Source organism: Lepidochelys olivacea, assembly GCF_965140295.1.
Source record: "Lepidochelys olivacea isolate rLepOli2 genome assembly, chromosome: 2".
NCBI lineage: Eukaryota > Metazoa > Chordata > Testudines > Cheloniidae > Lepidochelys > Lepidochelys olivacea.
The window spans coordinates 17,850,980-17,871,888 of record NC_140412.1 but is presented as its reverse complement, the minus strand read 5'-3'; the positions used below and the strand labels follow the sequence as shown (position 1 = coordinate 17,871,888).

At 43.0% G+C, this 20,909-nt stretch overlaps 1 protein-coding gene across 3 annotated transcripts in view; it reads right to left on the bottom strand.

Moving 5' to 3' along the window:
• The window catches only part of ADCY8 (adenylate cyclase 8), a 184,593-nt gene that overhangs the window by 89,502 nt on the left and 74,182 nt on the right, over positions 1-20,909 (bottom strand). For 2 of the 3 annotated variants that reach the window (XM_084621340.1, XM_084621341.1), the window contains exons 3-4: positions 11,513-11,643; positions 6,827-6,938 (exon numbers count right to left, since the gene is read on the bottom strand). The exons of the other annotated variant lie outside the window; for it this stretch is intronic. In XM_084621340.1, coding sequence (XP_084477466.1) covers positions 6,827-6,938; positions 11,513-11,643 — 243 coding nt within the window. The remainder of the gene's footprint in view (positions 1-6,826; positions 6,939-11,512; positions 11,644-20,909) is intronic. 3 annotated transcript variants of the gene reach the window in all.

Genomic DNA, 20,909 nt, shown 5'->3' with positions numbered 1-20,909 from the left:
TATCAACTAACCAAACATTCAGTTTTCACAAGTATTTCAAGCTCGACTTCATCATCCGTAAGTGAGGAATCGGGTGAGGTTGGAGTGCAGAACACAAAAAGTCCCTCAAAATATTTGCTAGAGCAAAGGTTTCCAAACTCTTTAATCTGCTATGTGGTCCATGTGATAAACAGATTGGGTAACAGTTTCAGAAGCATGTAAGTGACTTAGGAACTGAAATCTCATTTTCAAAAGTTGCTTTACAAGCCTATGTCCCAGTGAAAATCAATAACAATTAGGTTCCTAAGTGATTCTTGAAAATGGAATTGTTTCAGAGTAGCAGCCGTGTTAGTCTGTATCCATAAAAAGAACAGGAGTACTTGTGGCACCTTAGAGACTAACAAATTTATTAGAGCATAAGCTTTCGTGAGCTACAGCTCATTTCATTGGATGCAGGTGAATCTGATGAAGTGAGCTGTAGCTCACGAAAGCTCATGCTCAAATAAATTGGTTAGTCTCTAAGGTGCCACAAGTCCTCCTTTTCTTTTTGAAAATGGAATGTAGGCGCTTTTGAAAATTTTGGCCCTCATTGAGTTTGATTTTCTGCATAAGGCTTATGGAACTAATCATGTGCATAAAGTGAAGCGGGTGCCTAAACGTTTGCTAGATTGGGGCATCATGTGGATAATATAGGTCCCTTGCTGACCTAATAGGCTTTTTATAGTCTCTAATACTATAACTATATGAAAAAAAATGAGCTTTAGTAGTGGATAATTAAGTATTGGACACCGTCAGAAAAAAAATACTCCAGAATGACCTTTAAGAATGCAAGACTTCAAAGAGAAGTTATGGAAACTAAAGGTTTTCTAAAATTGTCATTACACATCTACAGAAAGGTGAATGAAATGCTTAGTTAAATGTCACTGACATGTACCTTAGCAGTCCAATTAATTCTCCCTCTCTGTGCGACATACCATTAATCTAACATGTTACTGTATGATGTTGAATTTTACTCCCTTATTTACATGTATATATGATGTTTAAATAGTCCCTTTCAACCAGAGATTCCAGAATACTCTACACCAACTACATATACAAGAAGAAAAGGAGGACTTGTGGCACCTTAGAGACTAACCAATTTATTTGAGCATGAGCTTTCATGAGCTACAGCTCACTTCATCCGATGAAGTGAGCTGTAGCTCATGAAAGCTCATGCTCAAATAAATTGGTTAGTCTCTAAGGTGCCACAAGTCCTCCTTTTCTTTTTGCGAATACAGATTAACACGGCTGTTACTCTGATACATATACAAGGATTCACCAAAGAACAAAATGCAGCCACCACGGGCTGGAACACAGCGTCTGATTAGTAGGACACTGCAATGCTACACACAGGATAGGTTAGATGAGGAAATGAAGAAGAATACTGTATCTGGTGAAACTACACAAGGAATTTAAAGAAGATTGATTGTCATTACCCAAAATGGAATTTGACCAGGACTCCAAAGACCTTTTGCAAAAAGTGTCATGGGATCTTTAATAACCACAAGTGCCTGGGATCTTTATTTTACACTGCATATGAAATATATTATCTCCAGTAGCATCACACTGGTTCAAAGGGAAGAATGCCACTTACTAACTCATTAAGGTCACATCCTGTAGCTGAGGTTTCCATGGAGAACTCCCATCCAAGTAAGGAGCAGGTACCACCCTGATTAGCATAGGAGAGTTGATGAGATCTCAAACGGAAGAGACAAAGGCCATAAAACTTGCTCTTCTCCTTTAGAAGATCTGCTCTTACATAAAACCTATGCATGCTGATATTTCATGATAATATTTTAATGTTTCTTATCCGTGGGAACATACTTAGTTTTTATTAGGGACGGGTCCAAACTCAAACCCAGGATCTGAACACATAGGAATTTGTGTGACAGTGTCTGTGTGTGACAGCGTATGTGTGTGAGAGAGAAATCTGGATCCAGATCTGAATTTTGTGGTTTGAGCTCATCTTTCATTCTTAATGACAGTGAACTTGATAGCCAGCTGGTGTAATAGAAGCCTTCAAAACTACAATCATTTACACCAATTGAGGATCGGATCATTTCTCCTTAGTTTTTTATATCTAAAACTGCATCTCCACACAGATGACAGGGACAGAGACATATGGCAAGCAATTTAATCTGGTGGGCCAGATAATCGCTTTTCTGAGATGGGGAGAGAAAAATAAATAGCAAATATAGCTATTACTTCACCAAAGCTGGAACTTTCTTAGCCATACACATCCTGCAAAATGCAGTCAGTCATTTCCCCCCCACCCCTCCTTAGAATTTCTGCCTGAGGAAAACAGAAATATTAATGAAGCTTCTGTACCAGTAGATTGATATTTGAAGAACTCATTTCTTCAGCTCTGGTTTATGCCAGTTCAGTTTGCTTTCTTTCCAGTTGCCACTTGGGTCTTTAATAACCATAAATCTTTTGAAAATGTTGGAGAGAGAGTAGGAGAGAGAAGTAGCAAAATATATCATGCTATTATATTTTTCTTCTAAACAAATGGTGGGCTGATGTCTGCTCTTAATTCAGTACAGCTTATGAAATTTGTTACTAATAGTAATAGTCATATACATCCACATAGACCAGAATCCTTGGCATAACTCAGGCCTAAGCCTTTAAAAAATGTCAAACAGCAGATGCTGCTTCTGTGTTCCATATAGAGGAATCAGACTAACAGACACAGTTAGTTAGCTAAACTAACCAGAAACTTGCTAAGCTGTGAAGTAACTTCCTTTTTCATATTATCAGCTTTATGCCTATAAGTTTGTAAGAGAGATTCAGCAGATCAAGCTGCTATTTGACATAGTATTATAAATGTACAATATTATTAATGAGTAAATATGAATGTATAAGGTGTCAATTAAAATTTAAGAAATTATATCAAAAATTTAAAGTTATCTAAAGCTTTCTGTAGCAAACCTTTTCATTTGAGGAAGAGTCATTGTCAAGCCAATCTGAGCACAGAGTGTATTGCAAATTGTTTGAACAATGCTGTCTATTTTAAATAGAGGTGTGATCAATAAAGCACATCTTAAATGGAGTAAGAACTGGCTAATTAACAGATCTCAAAATAGTTGTCAGTGGTAAATCATCATAAAATGCGGGTGTTTTTGGTGGGGTTCTGCAGGGATCAGTTCCAGGCCCAATGTTATCCAATACTTTAAGCAATGAGCTGGAAGTAAATATAACATCACTGCTGATAAAATTTATGGATGACACACAGATTGGCAGAGTGGTGTATAATGATGTGGAGAGGGCAGTCATACAGATCTGGATCTCTTGATAGGCAGGACACATTCAGATAAAATGCATTTTAATATAGCCAAATGCAAGGTCATACATTTAGGAATAAAGAATGCAGTGCTTCTGAAAAGGATCTAGCAATCATACTGAGCAAACAACTGAACATGAACTCCCAGTGCAATGCTGTGGCAAAAATGACAAAGGCAACCTTGGAGGTATAAACAGAGGAGAAGTGAATAAGAGTAGGGAAATGATTTTACTCCTGTTTACAGCACAGGTAGGACCAATACTGGACTACTGCATATAGTTCTGATGCGCCCATTGTAAAAAGTATGATGAAAAATTGCAGAGAGTGCAGTGAAGAGCCACCAAAATGATTCAAGGGCTGGAGTCTTACAGTGAGAGAGTTAAGCAGCTCATTGTGTTTAGTTTATCAAGAAGAAGACTGAGAAGTGACTTGATTACAGTGTATAAGTTCCTTCCCAGGAAGAAAAAAGAGTGGGTACTAAAGGACTCGTTAATGAAGAAAGGCATAACAAGAACCAATGGCTAGTTGTTAAAGCCAGACAAATTCAAATTAGAAATAAGGAATCACTGTGAGGGAGATTAATTATTAGACAAACTACCATAGGAAGCGGTGAATTCTCACTCTTGAAGTTTTCAAATCAAGACTAGATGCCTTGCTGGAAGTTATGCTTCAGTCAAATACACGTTATTGGGCTCAAAAAAAGTGGTGATTGGAATAAATTATATGGCCTGAGTTATCCAGGAGGTCAGACTAGATGATCTAACAATCCCTTCTAGCCTTAAAATCTATTACATTTAAATTCATTCTTCAGTCTGTACCATAGCTAAGCAACACAGGTCCAAAGAGGAGTGAGAAACCTCATAGAGCTAATGGGCTAGCTATATAATTAATGGTTTCAGAGTAGCAGCCGTGTTAGTCTGTATCCGCAAAAAGAAAAGGCGTACTTGTGGCACCTTAGAGACTAACAAATTTATTTGAGCATCAGCTGTAGCTCACGAAAGCTTATGCTCAAATACATTTGCTAGTCTCTAAGGTGGCACAAGTACACCTTTTCTTTTGACATAATTAATGTTAACTATTCTGACAAACTCCAAAGAGGTCAGTAAAATTATATCGATATAACTGACAACAGAGTTTGCCCTGGTATATTTTACAGAATCTTTTTTTAATTAAATTTTGTAATAAATACGCATCCATCTCACTGCAACACTTTTCTATGACATGTGGGAACAGGAATTCATGAATGACAGAAATGCGGTTGTACCCTATTTAGGGCTGGGATTTTCAAAAGTGCCCCAGTGACTTAGGGGCATATCTCATTGAAAGTCAAAGGATCTTGTGCTCTTCATCACCTAGCTGTTTTTGGACAATCCTACCCCAAAAGCCCATGGAAGTTAATGGGAGTCTTTGGTTACCCTTAATCTACAATGAGATCATGACTGGCAGATATATGGCTCAGTCTGGACCCAAATAGAGTAAAGTCAGTTATCAAATAGACATGAAGTGAATGCAGTACTCGTTTGGAGTTGGGTGGGCAGAACTTCATGCTATAGAGTGGGGAGGCAACAGCCCTTCTCCTGACAATGCTGGTGCAAATGCCCCTGGAATTCAGTACTGGGCAACCCCCTGTCAAGAAAACTGACAGTGTGAGGGAATTCAGAGAACAAGCAACAAAAAGGATACTGGATCTCTTGAGTTGATTTAGACTGAAGGAGCTAATTGCCTATAGCTTGGCTAAGAGGTGGCTCTTGGAGAACAATCATCTATGCATATCTGAAGGCCATTAAGCCCCATGGAGAGAGCAATTATTAACGCTGGTCTGAGGAGGTATAACTAGGAGTCGATTCCTGATATTAAAGGTTAGATTGAGCTTATTATTTGCATTACTGTAGCAGCTAGGAGTCCTAGTGATGGACCATGACCCCACTGTGCTAGATGCTGTACAAATCCTCAACTCCAAGATGACCCCTGCCCCCATAGAATCTTTTAGGCACTCTGTGAAGGGGCAGCACGCACCTGGGCTGCCTTAGGAAGGAATTCTGGCTCTCCCCTGATCTGGAAAAAAACCTGTGTTTTCAGAGTGCAGCTCACCTTCTCCCTCTTGCCTGTCCAGCTCTTCCTGCCTTTCCCTGTCCTCTCCTGGCCCACTTGGTTACAGAAGGCAGGACCGACTAGGCACACAGTCCTTGTTCTTCCCCTCTGCTCCCCTAGCTCAGATCAGAGTAGGTCTATGCAGCTGTGCAGGTCACTTTGGAAATCAGGCTGTCCATTTAGGTGCCTAGATGTGGACCCAGAAGCTGAAACGTTAGGCATCTAATTTTGAAAATCTCAGACAACGACTCTACTCCCTGTTCTGCTATTGCATCCTGTGTGACATCGGGCAAGTCGTTTAACCCCTCCGGGCTTCCTTTTCTCCACCTGACAATTTACTTTCACTAAGTGATAAAGAAGCAGTTGTGAGTGTTTAACCTGCATCAAAGACAAAACCAATTTAACTCCTTTCACTTAGCTTGCTTTGGCAACACAAATCAGCACCGCACAGCCAGAGAGTGGGCATTTTTTGTTTGTTGGCAAAACAAATATTGTAAGTAGATCTTAATGCACTGGCAATATGCTAATGCTCTGGCCCATTACCAGGGCAATATTATACACTTGAGAAAGTACATTTCCTTTTCAGATCACAAAGGTTGGCTCAGAAATTACACTCAGTAATTGAGAAATAGAGTCTTACTTTTCTTGACCTTGATGTGCAAGTAAAGAGCCTATGCTGAGGATCGCATCAGTGTGGGGAGATGCACACCTGTCCTCTGAATAAGCACAATGCACAGGAAACTAAAGAGGGACCTTATTAAAAGACTTTGAGACATACCACAATGTTAGTAATGCCGCTGTACCGGAAGCCAGTCGAAAAGCAGAAAATAGGAGAACCCTCCCAAAAGAGTTTATAATGGACCCAATTCTGCCACTCAGCACCTTTGTCTGCAAGAATTCCCATTGGTGAGCTAGGAAGGCAGGTTCTAGTCTGCTCATGTTGAGTAGCACCTAATTCCACAAGTCACGCCATTGTTTCCAATGGGACTATATGTGGCGTTAGGTATTGTCTAACATGAAGAAGGGAATCAAAATGTGACCCTAAGTAACAATACTTGGTGAGTATGATGGCTGGGCAAAGAAAGGCCAGTGACAATAATAAATCTTTGAACCTTTGCCCAACTCTTAGAATCAAACTCTAAATAAATCTTTGAGCTATTTAAAATGTTCAGATCAGTCGATTTCTCTTCCAGTATTCATCTTGGAACAAAAGGAGACAACTCTCTGAAAGCCTGCTCTCATGAGATTCTCAGCCTAGTTTTGCAAACACATGAGGTTCAGATGAGCATGTGAACTTTTGGATGCTTATCTGAACTGAAACCTAACTGCAGACCTTTGGCGCTTCACCCATCCCTAGTGGCTATGTCCAATCTCAGCTGGTGAGGAATTGTAGATGCAACATCACGCCCCTTTGAAAATGAACTGCATTTAACTCACATGTGCTAGTCGATCAAATCTGGCAAAGAGTTCATTCAGCATTCGGACCAGCTCCTGTGCTGACAAGGTTGTGGAGAGGTTGGTGAAACCTTTAACATCTGCAAAAAGAATGCTAAACAAAGAAAGGGAAAGGATATTAATATTTCAATCCATTTCTGCCATAATTGGCAAGATAAATACAAACAGTAATCCTGTGTATAGTGATTAGTATGGACTCTGCATATGTGAAAAAGTGATAGGCAAATAGCCAATGTCTGGCCAGGGTGTAATTTAAGGAGAGCGGGAAATTCATTAGCTCAGACGCAGGGAGGGAACATTTTAAAGTTATTCTGTCTTTGCTATGGGCCTTACTCACTAGACTATTTGCAGTACAAAGAACTAGTATTAAAAGTACTAAAATATGAGCAGAAAAGTACTAAAAAACTGCTACATAAAAGAATGTTATAGTAATTTTCATACTTTGTGTTTCTATAGGTCCTTTCATCAGAGGATCTCATATCACTTATAAAGCACTAACTAAACTTTTATATTTAGCATAATTATCCCATTTTATGATTGAGGAGACAGAGACACAATGGGGTTAAAGCCCAGATCCTCAAAGGTAGTTAGGTGTCTAATATCTAATGAAATCAATGGGAATTAGACACCTAAATACCTTCAAGCACTGGGGCCTAAGTGACTTGTCCAAGGTTATGCAGCAAGTCAGTGTGGCAGAGCTGGGAACGGACGGTACAGAGGATGGTCTAATGGATAGAGCACTACAGAGGGACTTGGGAGACCTGGGGCCAACTCCTGGGTCAGCCACAGACTGCCTGTGTGACCCATAGAGGTGTTGTGAGGATAAAATCTGTTAATGATCGTGAGATGCTCAGATGCTATGGTGATGATGAAGGCCGTATAAGTTGATAGACAGAAACCCAGAAGTCTTGACTTCCAGTCTTCAGCCACTAGCTGACACTGTTCCTCAATATATAGACTAGAACTTGTCTGTGTACACAACCTTTCTTGCTGGGGGCACAGTGAGAGCTTGACACTTCATTCTTTGGTCTTCAGGTCTAGCCAAATTATGCTCACAGCTAGACTCAAAAGGGGGAACATAGGTAGATTTATGCCTACTTTATGACTCTCCAATGCTGTCAGCCCTGCTCTAATATGTGCTCAGCAGCCAACAGCCCAAAGGGCCATTTTAGCAACCAGAGATGGAGAGAGCAAAGAGGGGTGGACCCCTGTCCTCTATTCCTACAATAACAACCACCTCAAATTTAAGAATGCGGGGAGGGAAAGGCTTTAACAGTGCTTAAGCACGCACAGACACACTTGCCCAAATAGTCTGCTATATCTAAGGCTATGTCTACACTACAACCTATGCTGGCATAACTTATGTTACTCCGGGATTTCGGAAAAACACCCCCTCATTAACATAAGTTACACCGACATAAGTGCTTGCGTGCACAGTGGTTCTCCTGCTGACATAGCTTCTGCTGCTCGCAGAGGTGGTTTCATTAGGCCGACGGGCGAGCTTTCTCCCCTTGGCACAGAGCTTCTTCACCAGATACACTGCAACGGCGCAGCTCCACGGGGACAGCGGTACCACTGCAGCGTTGCATGTATAGATATGGCCTTAGATGCAGAATAAGAATTTCCCTCCCATTTCCGATCTAAGCATGCAGAAGCACAGACTTTGGAGGACGAAAACCAAAGACGAGGAAAGCAAGGATTTGTTTGGGGAAGAAAGTAAACTTCAGCACGGAGTGTTTCAGCTAGGCCCAGAACTGCGAATAATTTGAAGCCGACTTCATTGAAACTTCATAGTAAAACAACAATCAGTGGTGCAGCTTGAGATTTAGCAAAGAGTAACCCAGTTGAAGAGCTTCAGTATGTTTGCTGAATAACTAAATGCTAAATCCAGACTAATGCAAAAATTAGATTATGATCAGGAAGAAGGTAAAATGTGGCTAAGGATAATTCGCTGCTTTCCTAGAGGCAAAAGCTAATAAAGAAATTGGATGAAGGTTCTAAGAGGCTGAAAATCTAAAGCAGGACTTTTCCTAGTAGGTTCTACTAGGGCTCACATAAAAAAAAGGGGGGGGCATAACAGTTTTAAAGCACCTGTACAGCAATAACCATTTTCAAGTGGGAGATAGGTGAAATATTTTCATTCTTCATCTCAAAACCTTTACTATCAGTGTTTAATTACCCTTTACTATCAGTGTTTAAAAGGCAGAGGCAGCATTACCTAAGTAACAATAATCTGATCCCCATTTGAATTATTCTACAAAACCAAAAGGAGTACTTGTGGCACCTTAGAGACTAATCAATTTATTTGAGCATAAGCTTTCGTGAGCTCCAGCTCACTTCATCAGATGCATGTGATGAAGTGAGCTGAAGCTCACGAAAGCTTGTGCTCAAATAAATTGGTTAGTCTCTAAGGTGCCACAAGTACTCCTTTTCTTTTTGCGAATACAGACTAACACGGCTGTTACTCTGAAATCTACAAAAACAGTTACTGTAACAGAGGATGAGAAGGGATAATAAACTAAATTTTTATTTAGTGTTGTCTAAACCTTTTGTAAAGGTTCCTGGTACCTTCAGCCACATCCAATACAATAATATGTGTGGCTTGCTGCCAAGGCCACAGGAGTGTCAGAAAATCAATTTACACTTTGTAAAAGTTGATCATGTTGTTTATTGAACTGGCCCTTCCGAAGTTATATAGGGGTTTCATTTAAAATCTAGACAAATGCTTTCCTATTGAATCATAGACCTTAATAAGAAGATGCTTATATGATGGCAGTTTGATTACTCTTTCCTCCTGGTATGGGACAGACTCACGACAGACATTACGGGCTAAGCTTGATGTTCTAAGCCAGAGGTATCATGTTTGAATCAAAGGGCTTGTCTAGACAGAGAGGTAGTGTGTGGTGAGCTGAAATATAAATCTATAGCACATTAGCATGCGTAACTGGCTTTGTTGACTCTGTTACTGCACACTAAAAGTTCCACAGTGCACTTTGATCTACTCCGGTGTTTTTCAAACCATGGGTCACTACCCACTACTGGGTCGCCTTGCTCTGGTCAGCACTGCCAACTGGGATGTTAAAAGTCCCGTCAGCGGTGCTGCCCAGCTAAGGCAGGCTAGTGCTTACCTTTTCCGACACCACGCTGTGTCCCGGAAGTGGCCAGCAGTGGGGTCTGGCTTCTAGGCAGGGGGGGCCACGTGCTGCCCCCGCCCCAAGCACTGGCTCCACACAATGAGTTGACGGACAATGGGAACTGGGGGGATGGTGCCTGCAGGCGAGAGTCGTGCGGAATCGCTTGTGCACCTCCGTCTAGGAGCCAGACCTGCTGCTGGCTGCTTCCGTGGCACAGCACAGTCCACGGTGCACCCCGGCTACGCCACTGACCGGTAGCTACTGGAGGTAAGTGCATGCCCCAACCCTGTGCCCCAATCCCCTGCCCCAACCCTGAGCCCCCCAAACCTGGAATCCCTTCCTGCACCCCAAACCGCTCATCCCAGGCCCCACCCCAGAGCTGCACCCCCAGTCTGGGGCCCTGACCCCCTCCTGCACCTCCTCCTGCCCCAGCCCAGGGTCCCCTCCCACACCCTGAACCCCTCATTCCCGCCCCACACCTCAGCCCTCACCCCCGTACCCCAACCCTGTGCCCCAGCCCTGAGCCCCTCCCACACCCCAAACCCTTCATCCTCAGCTCCACTGGGTCACAGGCATCAACAAATTTTCTTCAACTGGGTCCCCAGAAAAGAAGTTTGAAAACCACTGATCCACTCCACCTTGAAACAGCAGTGGGTCAGTGAGCAGTGCGGAACTTTTAGTGCATGGTAGCAGGCTCCACACGGAGAGTTACTGCGAGGCACTAGTATGCTATAGATTTACTCTCTGCCCTTAGAGGCAAGCCCAAAGAGGGGAAGAGATTCTGTAACACTTTGGGAGTGAAAGCTAACCATTCTGGTGCAAATGAAAGGCGGTTGTTATTTACTGACTCCCAGTGCTGGCAAGTGCATGCAAGGACTATTCCCACACCATCCCTGAGCTGTAGTTTTGTGTCCACTAGATAGAGCGACTTAGAAAAGGGAGAAGTAGGAGGAGAAGAAAATGGTCACGAAGAAGCTTGATTGTATGAACGCTGCAGAGAAGGGCCGTTAATATGAGTTCAGGGCAATCACTTGATAACCCTACACTCTTGACAGGGCCCCAGAGTTTCTCAGCTGATTTGTTAGCTCAAAAGGGAACAAGATGTTCTTCTCGAGTAGAGGGAACATAGGGAGGAAAGTTCATGCTGAACTTCCCACCCATTTGTTGGCAAAGCTTGCAGACCCCCACATTGTGGGGCTGTCCCTGGATGGGATCAAATAAAGCTGTGGCGCAGTTTAGTAATGAAGAAATAAACATTTCTGCGTGTTGCTCCCATGTGCTAAAAAAGGGCAGTGTTCAAATTGAACAGCTGTTGCAAAGGCATCCAACCAGTCTGATAAATTAGAGAAGGCTCTGAAATACACATCTGTTTAGGAAAAACAAAAAAACTTCCTGGTATTTCAAATAGCTGATTATTGAATTGATCAAGGGGCAGAAAAAAACAAAAAACAAAAAATATCTCCCCCCACCCCCACGAAACTGATATCCAGTACAAGCTGAGTTGTTAAAATAGAAGACAGGCACCTTCACTCACCTGACATTCTCATAGCGGTGAATATAGATCTTATGGAATTGGTGCTGCAGGTGCTCATCTTCCACATTGGTCATGTCGTTAATCATTTCTAGTACAACAAATCGAGGTAATACGGAGAGCACCAGCCGTTCCTGAACCAAAGCAAAAAAAAAAAAAAATACAGGATGGGCCCTTTAGACTGGGTCTGCGTTAATCCTTCGCAGCAAAATGACAGAGCTCTGTACTGGGAGCTTTTCCTGCACAATTAAACTTAAACTGTTTAAATGTTTGAACAGTTTTGCTGGATCAGATCCTCAGTATTGACCTCTTTTCAGAAACTCCAAATGGGGTGTATAATACTCATATGCACATAATTAGTTAATGTAACTGCAGATCAATATCTATTAACAAGTGCACAGTGAGCCTAGAATCCTGCTCATCTAGAAGTCAACGGGATAACTCACATGAGTAAGAAGAGCAGGATTTGGCCCCAAATTTGACCTAACAAGCAGAAGTTAAAGACACAGTATAATATAATAAAATGCCTACTTGTGCTATAATCTAAGGGGCAGATCCCCAATTGCTATAAATCAGCATAGCTCCATTGACCTCAGCAGAGCCATGCCAATTTACACTAGCTGAGACTGTTTAGCTGGCACTCACTATAGACCATATTTAGCTGGCAACACCAGCCTAAACTGTGTTATGATTTGGATGTCTGCAAAAGCCTTATGTGCCATCAGCCAGGCTTTGCCTCAGAGTGATCTTCATTAACCTCAATAAGAGATGCTGAAGAAGCTGGATACCAGCAATGAATTGATATGTATTTAAAATACTCTTCTTACCCGAAGGGCCAGACTATGGTGGGTGCTTGTTCATGTTTGAGAGAGGGAGGGGAAAACACAAGTTGGCTGCTGGCCTGTGTGTCACTTCTACGGCACTAGTCCTGCTAACAGTGGCAGGGAAGCATGAGACCATAAGTGACAGCTGTTGACTGAAGGAACAATGCTGACTGGAGCGGTGTAGTCCCCCACCACCTCCAGCATTGCTTTGTACCTAATAGGTACAATCTGGCTGTAAAAGTTTTGTGGGTGGGGGAGTCTAAAGTAGATACAAGAGAGAGAGAAAATAACTTATTAACAATAAAGTCATAGGGTAAAATTTTCAAATGAATCTCACTGATCTAGGAGCCCAAGACCTATGTTTCAAGAGCAACTTAGGCCAAGATTTTGAAAAGCGACTAGTGATTTTAGATGCGTTAATTTTGGGGTGTCCCGTTTGAGATACATTCAAAGAGCCTGGTTTTCAGAGAGTGTTGAGCACCCAGCCTTTGAAAATTAGTCTTCATTAAGATGCCTCAAGTTGAGCTCCCATAACTAATCATTTTTGAAAACCTTTAAATTTTGGCCTTAGGCATGTAGGGGCCCATGTTCCATTGACCTTCACTGAAAATAGGACTTGGACCCCAAGTAGGGTTGCCAGGTGACCAGTTTTCAACTGGAACACCTGGTTGAAAAGGAACCCTGGCAGCTCTGGTTTAATGGCCTGGTTGGCAGTGCCAAAGTGCGGTAAGCGGTACAGCAGGGCTAAGGCAGGCTCCCTACCTGCCCTGGCTCCATACTGCTCCTGGAAGCGGCCACCAGGTGCCTGCAGCCCCTAGGTGCTGGCGCGGCCAGGGACTGCAAGGCTCTGCGTGCTGCCCCTGCCCTGAGTACTGGCTCTGCAGCTCCCGTTAGCCAGGAACCATGACCAATGGGAGCTGTGGGGGGCAGCGCCTCTGGGCACAAAGACCCCATGCTCCTTGAGGCCACAGGGACCTTGAAGTGCCTTCCTCGGAGCCACGGTAAACGCCGCTGGGACCTCACACCCCAACCCCTTGGCTCAGCCCAGAGCCCCCTCCTGGACCCCAAACTCCTCATCCCTGTCCCACCTTAGAGCCCATATCCCCAGCTGGAGTCCTCACCCCCCCCGCACCCCAACCCCCTGGCAAAGCCTGGAACCGCCTCCTGCACCTCAAACCCCTCATCCCCACCCCCAGCCAGAGCCCTCACCTCCCCCCGCACCCCAACCCCTTGGCTCAGCCCAGAGTCTCATCCTGCACCCCTCATCCCTGGCCCCGCCCCCAGCCAGAGCCCTCACCCCCCAACCCTCTGGCCCAGCCCGGAGCCCCTTCCTGCACCCCCACCCCCAGCTGGAACTCTCACGTCCCCCTGCACCCCAACCCCCTGCCCCAGCCCAGAATCCCCTCCTGCATCCCAATCCCCTCATCCCTGGCCCCACCTCCAGCTGGAGCCCTCACCCCCGCTGCACCCCAACCCTCTGCCCCAGCCCAGAGCCCCTTCCTGCACCCCAAACCCCACCCCAGAGCCTGCACCCCTAGCCCAAAGCCCATACCTCCTCCCACACACCAACACTCTGCCCCAGCCTGGTGAAAGTGTGCGAGCTTGGGGAGAAGTGAGTGATGCAGAGAGAGGGGGATGGAGTCAGTGGGGGCCTCGGAGAAGGGGTAGGGCAGGGGCAGGGCAGGGGTGTTCGGTTTGTGTGATTAGAAAGTTGGCAATGCTAGCCCCAAATCACTGAAGCACTTTTGAAAATTTAACCCATAATCTCAGAAAGTAAGCCTAACCATTTAATCAACAATGTCCAATGCTAACTACTCCACTAACTGCTCTCAGTAAAAAACAACTCAACATACTCAGCATTTAATATTAATAATTTTTAGACTGATCTAATAGACTAGGAACACTCAAGAGTAGATTCAGCTTTACTATTAGTTTATGTAAAATAAAATTGTTCTAACTGCCCAGCCTCCTGTCACAAATATAAAAACCAATTCAATGTGTCCATTATTTGGGCTACAGACCCTATCCTGAGATATCCATTGGAAACAAATCTAGCAGCTTCCACTGTCAAGACTCCAGTTAACCAGCTTTTGAGCTAAAGGCTCACAAACAAATGTCACATTGTCTGGAGTGGCTCACAACTGTGAGTGCAAACTTCAGGGCAGACTGTTAAGAAGCAGGGAAAAAAACCCAAACTGGTTGTATGTTCTGTAAGTCGATTTCACCAACCCAGTCACGAGTGTGAATTCCTAAAGCACTCTAACAGTCTTACCATGGAGTCACAGACAGTCCTCTTGGGCATTCCAGTCTATCTTGCCACCCAGGCAAGCTGGACTTTGTGATAGATGATCACTTTACACCAAAAATTATAACAATATTCATCAGCCTCCAAAACTGTGGAAGGTTGGGGTTTTTTTGATCATAAATAGCTGCCTTCAACTCCTTGTAACCACCCATAATAATTGCACCTGGGCTATCAGATCAAGTCACCTTCAGTCCTGCCCCCATTATTCATTTTCTCATAAACTTACACATTATATGTACATATTCCACATGTGTGATATTGTCAAACATTTTAAGATTTCTCTACTTCAGTTGATAGGATTCAGGGTAATCTTAAACCGTTTGAATACATTTCTTTTACATTTCTTACACACCATAGTTCTTGCCTTCCCAGTTAATCTGGTCAAGAGGATAGGCATCCACTTATCCTCTGGGACCTTGTGGATCCCACACAATCTTTCAAAGGCGGGTAGGAACTTTTCTATACAGCCACTCCCTTTTAAATTGGGCAGGCTTTCTCCCACTCCTTTATGGGCAGTGTACTTGCTGACTGAGGAAGCTCCTTTTGCTGCTCCAGTACTCTAACCTGCAATGTGTGAGCTCTCTCCTCAGCTTCTCATTGTTCCATGCATCTTTGGTGGGCTCTCTCCTCAATTTCAGCCTTGGCTTTGACTGCTGCTCTATGTTCCATGTATCTGTGATGGGTTCTGTCCTCAGCTTCTTGGATTTGATCAGTCTCCTTGATCCACAGTTCCATCATCAGTCGCTGGTGTTCTTCCTGGCCTGCCCTACTGAGCCAGTTCCACTGCAGCAGTCTCTATGGCATCTGGAGTAGCAGGGTGCTTGGATGCCTGGTCGGAACTTATGAGGAAAGCTCTTGGCTCCTCATCTAGGGCTTTCTTTTTATGGGATATTCTCCTCACCTTACATAACTTTTCAGGGTCTTTTGTCTCAGGATCATCACCTGCTCCTCTTCGTGGGTGTGCGGAGAGCAATCAATGAAGTCCTTGTTCTTTGATGGCTTACAATGACCCATTTGGATTCAACAGGCCTTCCCGAGGGGCTGGAGATAATCCCTCCTGGCGGGTGCAAACCAGTATTACATACTTGGTGATGTTTCCTTCCTGACTGGATTTACAGTTTCAGAGCAGTTTTACAGTTACAGAACAAACACTTAAGCACTGCCATATAGCATGGGTTACAGATATTATTAGTGAGATTAATACATGTCACAATTTACAAGCATTTCAAAAAGTCTAAAAACTAAACACGTTGTTACAAGTCTAATACCTATTTTGTATTACTAACATATAGGCAAGCCAGAATAGTTTCCAGCTATGCACATGAAGCCTAGGGATCTTGGCATGAGCTGGCACCTGGTCTACAAGGTCTATAAGCAGCAGATTAGGACAAGATGAAGAAGCATATCGATTCTTTAAGCTGCTTATCACCAAATTTCAGTTGATGAGGTTGTTGGATGGGATGAGATAAGGCCAGGGAATGCCATATACGAACCTGAGGTCAGACAAACACCAGAGATGATAATGAGAGGAAGGATGTGCATGAAATATGCCCACACATGCTACAATTGCTAAGTAAACAGACATAGGGAATCATGCATATCTGTATGTCTTTTTAAGCAACTTAGTAATAAATAAATAACTGCCTGACTAAGTAGTCAGTAATTGTCCAGGGCCACATCATGCATCTAAGATCTGCATGCAGAGGGAATTCCAAAAATATATCTCCCCTTTCTCACATGGTAGGGAGGTAGCAGCCACTTTTACAGATTGGTTCTCACTACCCTGGACATTATGGGAAGGTTTTTTAATGGGTTAGGCATGGGGACTAATCACATTAGGGAGTGGTGGTGAATAACCACATTGAGTGAACATCCTCCCACCAGCTCCCTGGAAAGCACCCTCTCTGGTGGAGAACCATGGTGCAATTGCAAGCCCAGCTCCTACAGGAGAGCCAGGGGGATAAATTCTCCCATTAGAATTGATGTCCTAGGACCTGTATGTGAGAGGAGCATTGGCCCAGGGCTTTTAAGGTCTCTCACCACCACAGTGCCTTTTGACTGTGTATTTATAGGTTTCTTTTTGACTTTGTAGTTGTCTCTCCTTTAGATGTGACTGCTCACTGGTGTGAGAGTCTGAGGGTCTAGCAGGAACGAAGGATGGGAACAGAGGTTAGGGTGTTAGCCTTGAATTCAGAAGCGCTGCATTCAATTCCCTGACCTCCTGTGTGAGTTTGGGTAAATCAGATAACCTCTCAGTGCTTCTGTTTCTCATTTCTAATATTGGGATAATAGATATTTCCCTAACTCATAGACGTGTTGTAAGGCTAAACACATTAAAGATTATGAGGTGCTCAGATACTTTGGTAATGGTGGCCATATCAGTACCTTAGATATCAGCATGAGTAGCTGGAACAACAATAGTGTTTGAAAGAAATATATCCCATGCTTACTTTTTGTAAAATGACAACTGTCCAGCATTTTCCTTCCAGGAAGACTGACTTATTAGGTAGCAAGCAATTCCCAGCTGCACTGAAAGCGCATTATGAACAAACAACCTTCAGTTCAAACATCTTCAGTTCCACAGGTAATTTAGCTTCAGAAACTAGAACACATATTGTCAATAGTTTATTCACATTATTTCCAGCAGGAGAAAAATAATGTTCCACTTAAAGATAGTCAGTCTCTTCAGTGCATCTCCCTGCATAAAATTCTAATGCAGAACATCACTGACCCGTGCCTCTTCTTCTCCAATCTGTCCCCTACTGAGTCTGCACCTAGAATTCATTGTTAACCCAGGATGGCTTTCAGAATCCATGAGAGCCCACAGAAACTCAGAAGGAGAAGAAGACACTCTACAGATAAGAATATCTGTCAGTGATTTGACAGACATTCTTACTGGACACCCCATCTGTTGCCTTAGTGGATGGACATTGCAAACTGTGACCTTTATAGAGGTGGGAGTCCACATTTCCACAACTCTGCTCTGTTTATTTTTCTGCCCTTCCCATTCGGAAAGCTCACTTCCTAGTTCAGTGACCAAACCTGCAAAAATGTGCAGTCAGTTTGAATTGCAGGTCCCAGAATGCACTTGTGTAGTGACAGTTCTAATGCAACCCCGCCATTGTTAACACAATGTCTCAGGGCTTCTCCGCACAGCAGACTTGGCGTCATTAGCTGATCAAAAGCCAAAATTTTCAAGGAAAAACAAAAACACTCTTGGTACTTCATGTCCTTAAGATACACTCTAACATAACAAAACTCTGCATCTGATGAAATGAGCTGTAGCTCACGAAAGCTTATGCTCAAATAAATTTGTTAGTCTCTAAGGTGCCACAAGTACTCCTTTTCTTTTTGCGAATACAGACTAACACGGCTGCTACTCTGAAATCTAACAGAATATTGTCTCAGTGTCCCTTATTCTCTGAATATTATAACACATTGCTCAGCATGACTATATAATAAAACCCCTTTTAACTAAATCATATCAGTCTTTTAGGCATCCAGATGATTAAAAAGTCTGACAAATTCCTCTGAAGACACTTGCCTTATATTCAAAGCTCTTTCCATTATAAAATCATGTATTTTATTTCCGACTTTCTCCTTGTAGAAAGGAAATTGTACTTTGAATTGAAAGAAAAAAGAAAAGAAATCAAACAGAAGAACTGTTTATTATTGAACTACTTATTAATGCTGTGATAAGAGCAAATAAGAAAAGGCCATTTCTTCATAGACACAGAGACAAAGAAATAGAATATTCTTTCTTTCATGACAGGAAAGATTTATAAACCTCATTGGTGTTCATTTGGGGAAGGTATCAAACAGTGGCTCCAGAACATTTTTTTTAAAATAAAGGACGGTTCACTTGACACACATTCAGCAAACCAAGAAAAATGTGCCTAACACATTTGATACTTTGACCTTCATCCTACTTATTAAGATAAATTCAATGGTCTTAACTGCACATAAAATCTGGCAATGACCCATAAAAAGAGAGATGATCTTTAGTGTGCCACCGCTGTAGACGTTTACTATAATACCCCAGCACGTGCAGGGATATTGTCCAGATGCCAGCATGAATCCCATATGCAGTTCACACAGTATGCTGTATTGTATGTCATGCTACAGCCAAGCATTTTAAAATGGAAACAAAATTACTGCATATATAAATTATGCAAAACAGTCAGTGATTGATTCCCCTGCTTATAAAATCCACCAGCTAATAATGTCTGCGGGCACCATCCTCAGCAGAGGCAAAGTTGGCTCTAAACCACTCTTATGCCACCCATGACCATACTCTGGTGGAGGTGCTGAACCAGTCACATTCTGCAAGTCAGAGCAGCCACAGGGCTGCTCAAATTCATACTATTTAGGGATCACTTCCTTGGCCAGGGATTGGTGGAGTGCATAGCATACCATGTACTTCCCTTCTCTCCCCTGGAACATGCTCTCTCACCTCCATCTAACCCTGATATGCCATCTAGTCTATACAGCTTTCCTACTTTGCACCAATGCAGCAGTGCAAAGAGATCTTTGCCGGTCTAAGGATATAATTTTCTGTGTATACTCGCCTTTATTTAAGGATCTCTCAGTGTTTTGCAAACACTGCTATGAACTACATATTATTATTTCCATTTTACAAATGTGGAAACTGAGGCACAGCATGATTGTGGCCGCCCCAAGGTCACATGGAGCATACCAGTGACAGATCAAGGAATAGAACGCAGAGTCCTGAGTCTTTCTGCAGTCTCCTATGCTTTGCTACTGGAACCACTCTCTTACTGTACAAATCTGTTCTCTCCCCCCCGCCCCCATTACCTTCCCCTAGTCACAATTCCAGTCAGTTTCATAGTGGGTGGCACTTTTGGGGAGTGAGCAATGTATGCCAAATATCTTTTGAGGATGCTCATGCCTCAGAGAGAAACCTAATGGGGAAATGTCCTGAAGGCTGAAGCAGAAGGAAAGGGGGACGGTCCACCAGATCACCTTGTTGCATCTCCTGTTGCTAGATGAGCAACTGACTAATAGGAGAGTGATAGTAATGATAAGAAGTCTGGAAATACACAGGACCTAATCATTCAAGAGAAAAGAAGTAATAACTATCTACAACTATCCAAAGGGATGTTATAAAGGAGACAGATCTCTTTTATCCTCCGTCCTTTATCCTTTAGTCAGCGAGGAAGGAACAAGAAGGAATGGACTTAAACTGGAGCAGGACAATTTTAAGTTAACTAAAAGAAAAGCCTTCACTGGAAGAACAGTTAGACAAGGGAACAGGCCAGCTGAAATCACAATCAAAGACCAGACTTTATACACATCTATTACTGAACTATTAGGGACAGTTTAGGAAGAATTAATTAAATCCTATCACGAGAATGGGAAATTACCTACATGAGTTATTACAGGTTCATTTTGATCCATATGATGCTAAGATTATTTTGATGCCACTGTCCACATGTTGCATTATGCATCTGCAATAAATGACACCAATCCCAACATCGTCCCTATGGCTGGATTGTAACTTTGGTGAATGGAAAAGGAGTACTTGTGGCACCTTAGAGACTAACCAGTTTATCTGAGCATAAGCTTTCGTGAGCTACAGCTCACTTCATCGGATGCATACGATGCATCCGATGAAGTAGGCTGTAGCTCATGAAAGCTTATGCTCAGATAAACTGGTTAGTCTCTAAGGTGCCACAAGTACTCCTTTTCTTTTTGCGAATACAGACTAACACGGCTGTTACTCTGAAACCTTTGGTGAATGGGCATTTCTCCCACTGAAAGTCAGACCTACACACTCCAGCACAGAATTTGGCCATGTGTATTCACAACCCAGTTCAACATCTCCCTGCTGAGTAATTAATACCCTTTAAACATTTTTCATAAAGCCTTAATTAGCAAAAAGATCAGAGCCTAATCTTGTGAGTAAAAATTCATTTGTAGAGATGAATAAAGGAACAAACATCAACAAATATATTAATGACATGGGCCCTGAGGGAGGATGCCAAGAGGAAGCTACGCTCCACAGGATTCCCCTGTGGAATGAGTACGGGATTCAACCCAAAGAGAACACTGTCTGCACCAGCCCCTTCCAGGCAGCACAGCTCCAACAGAGTCATGCTGCCAGAGCTTCTCCTGGACTTCCTTTGCTTTCTCACCCTTTTCTTCATGGGCAGTTCGGTGGCAGGATCAGCACAGATCAAGGAAAAATTAGAAGATTTCCCGCCTCCTTATTACCAGTTTGTATCAGAACCTCCCTCTCTGCCTTTCTGTT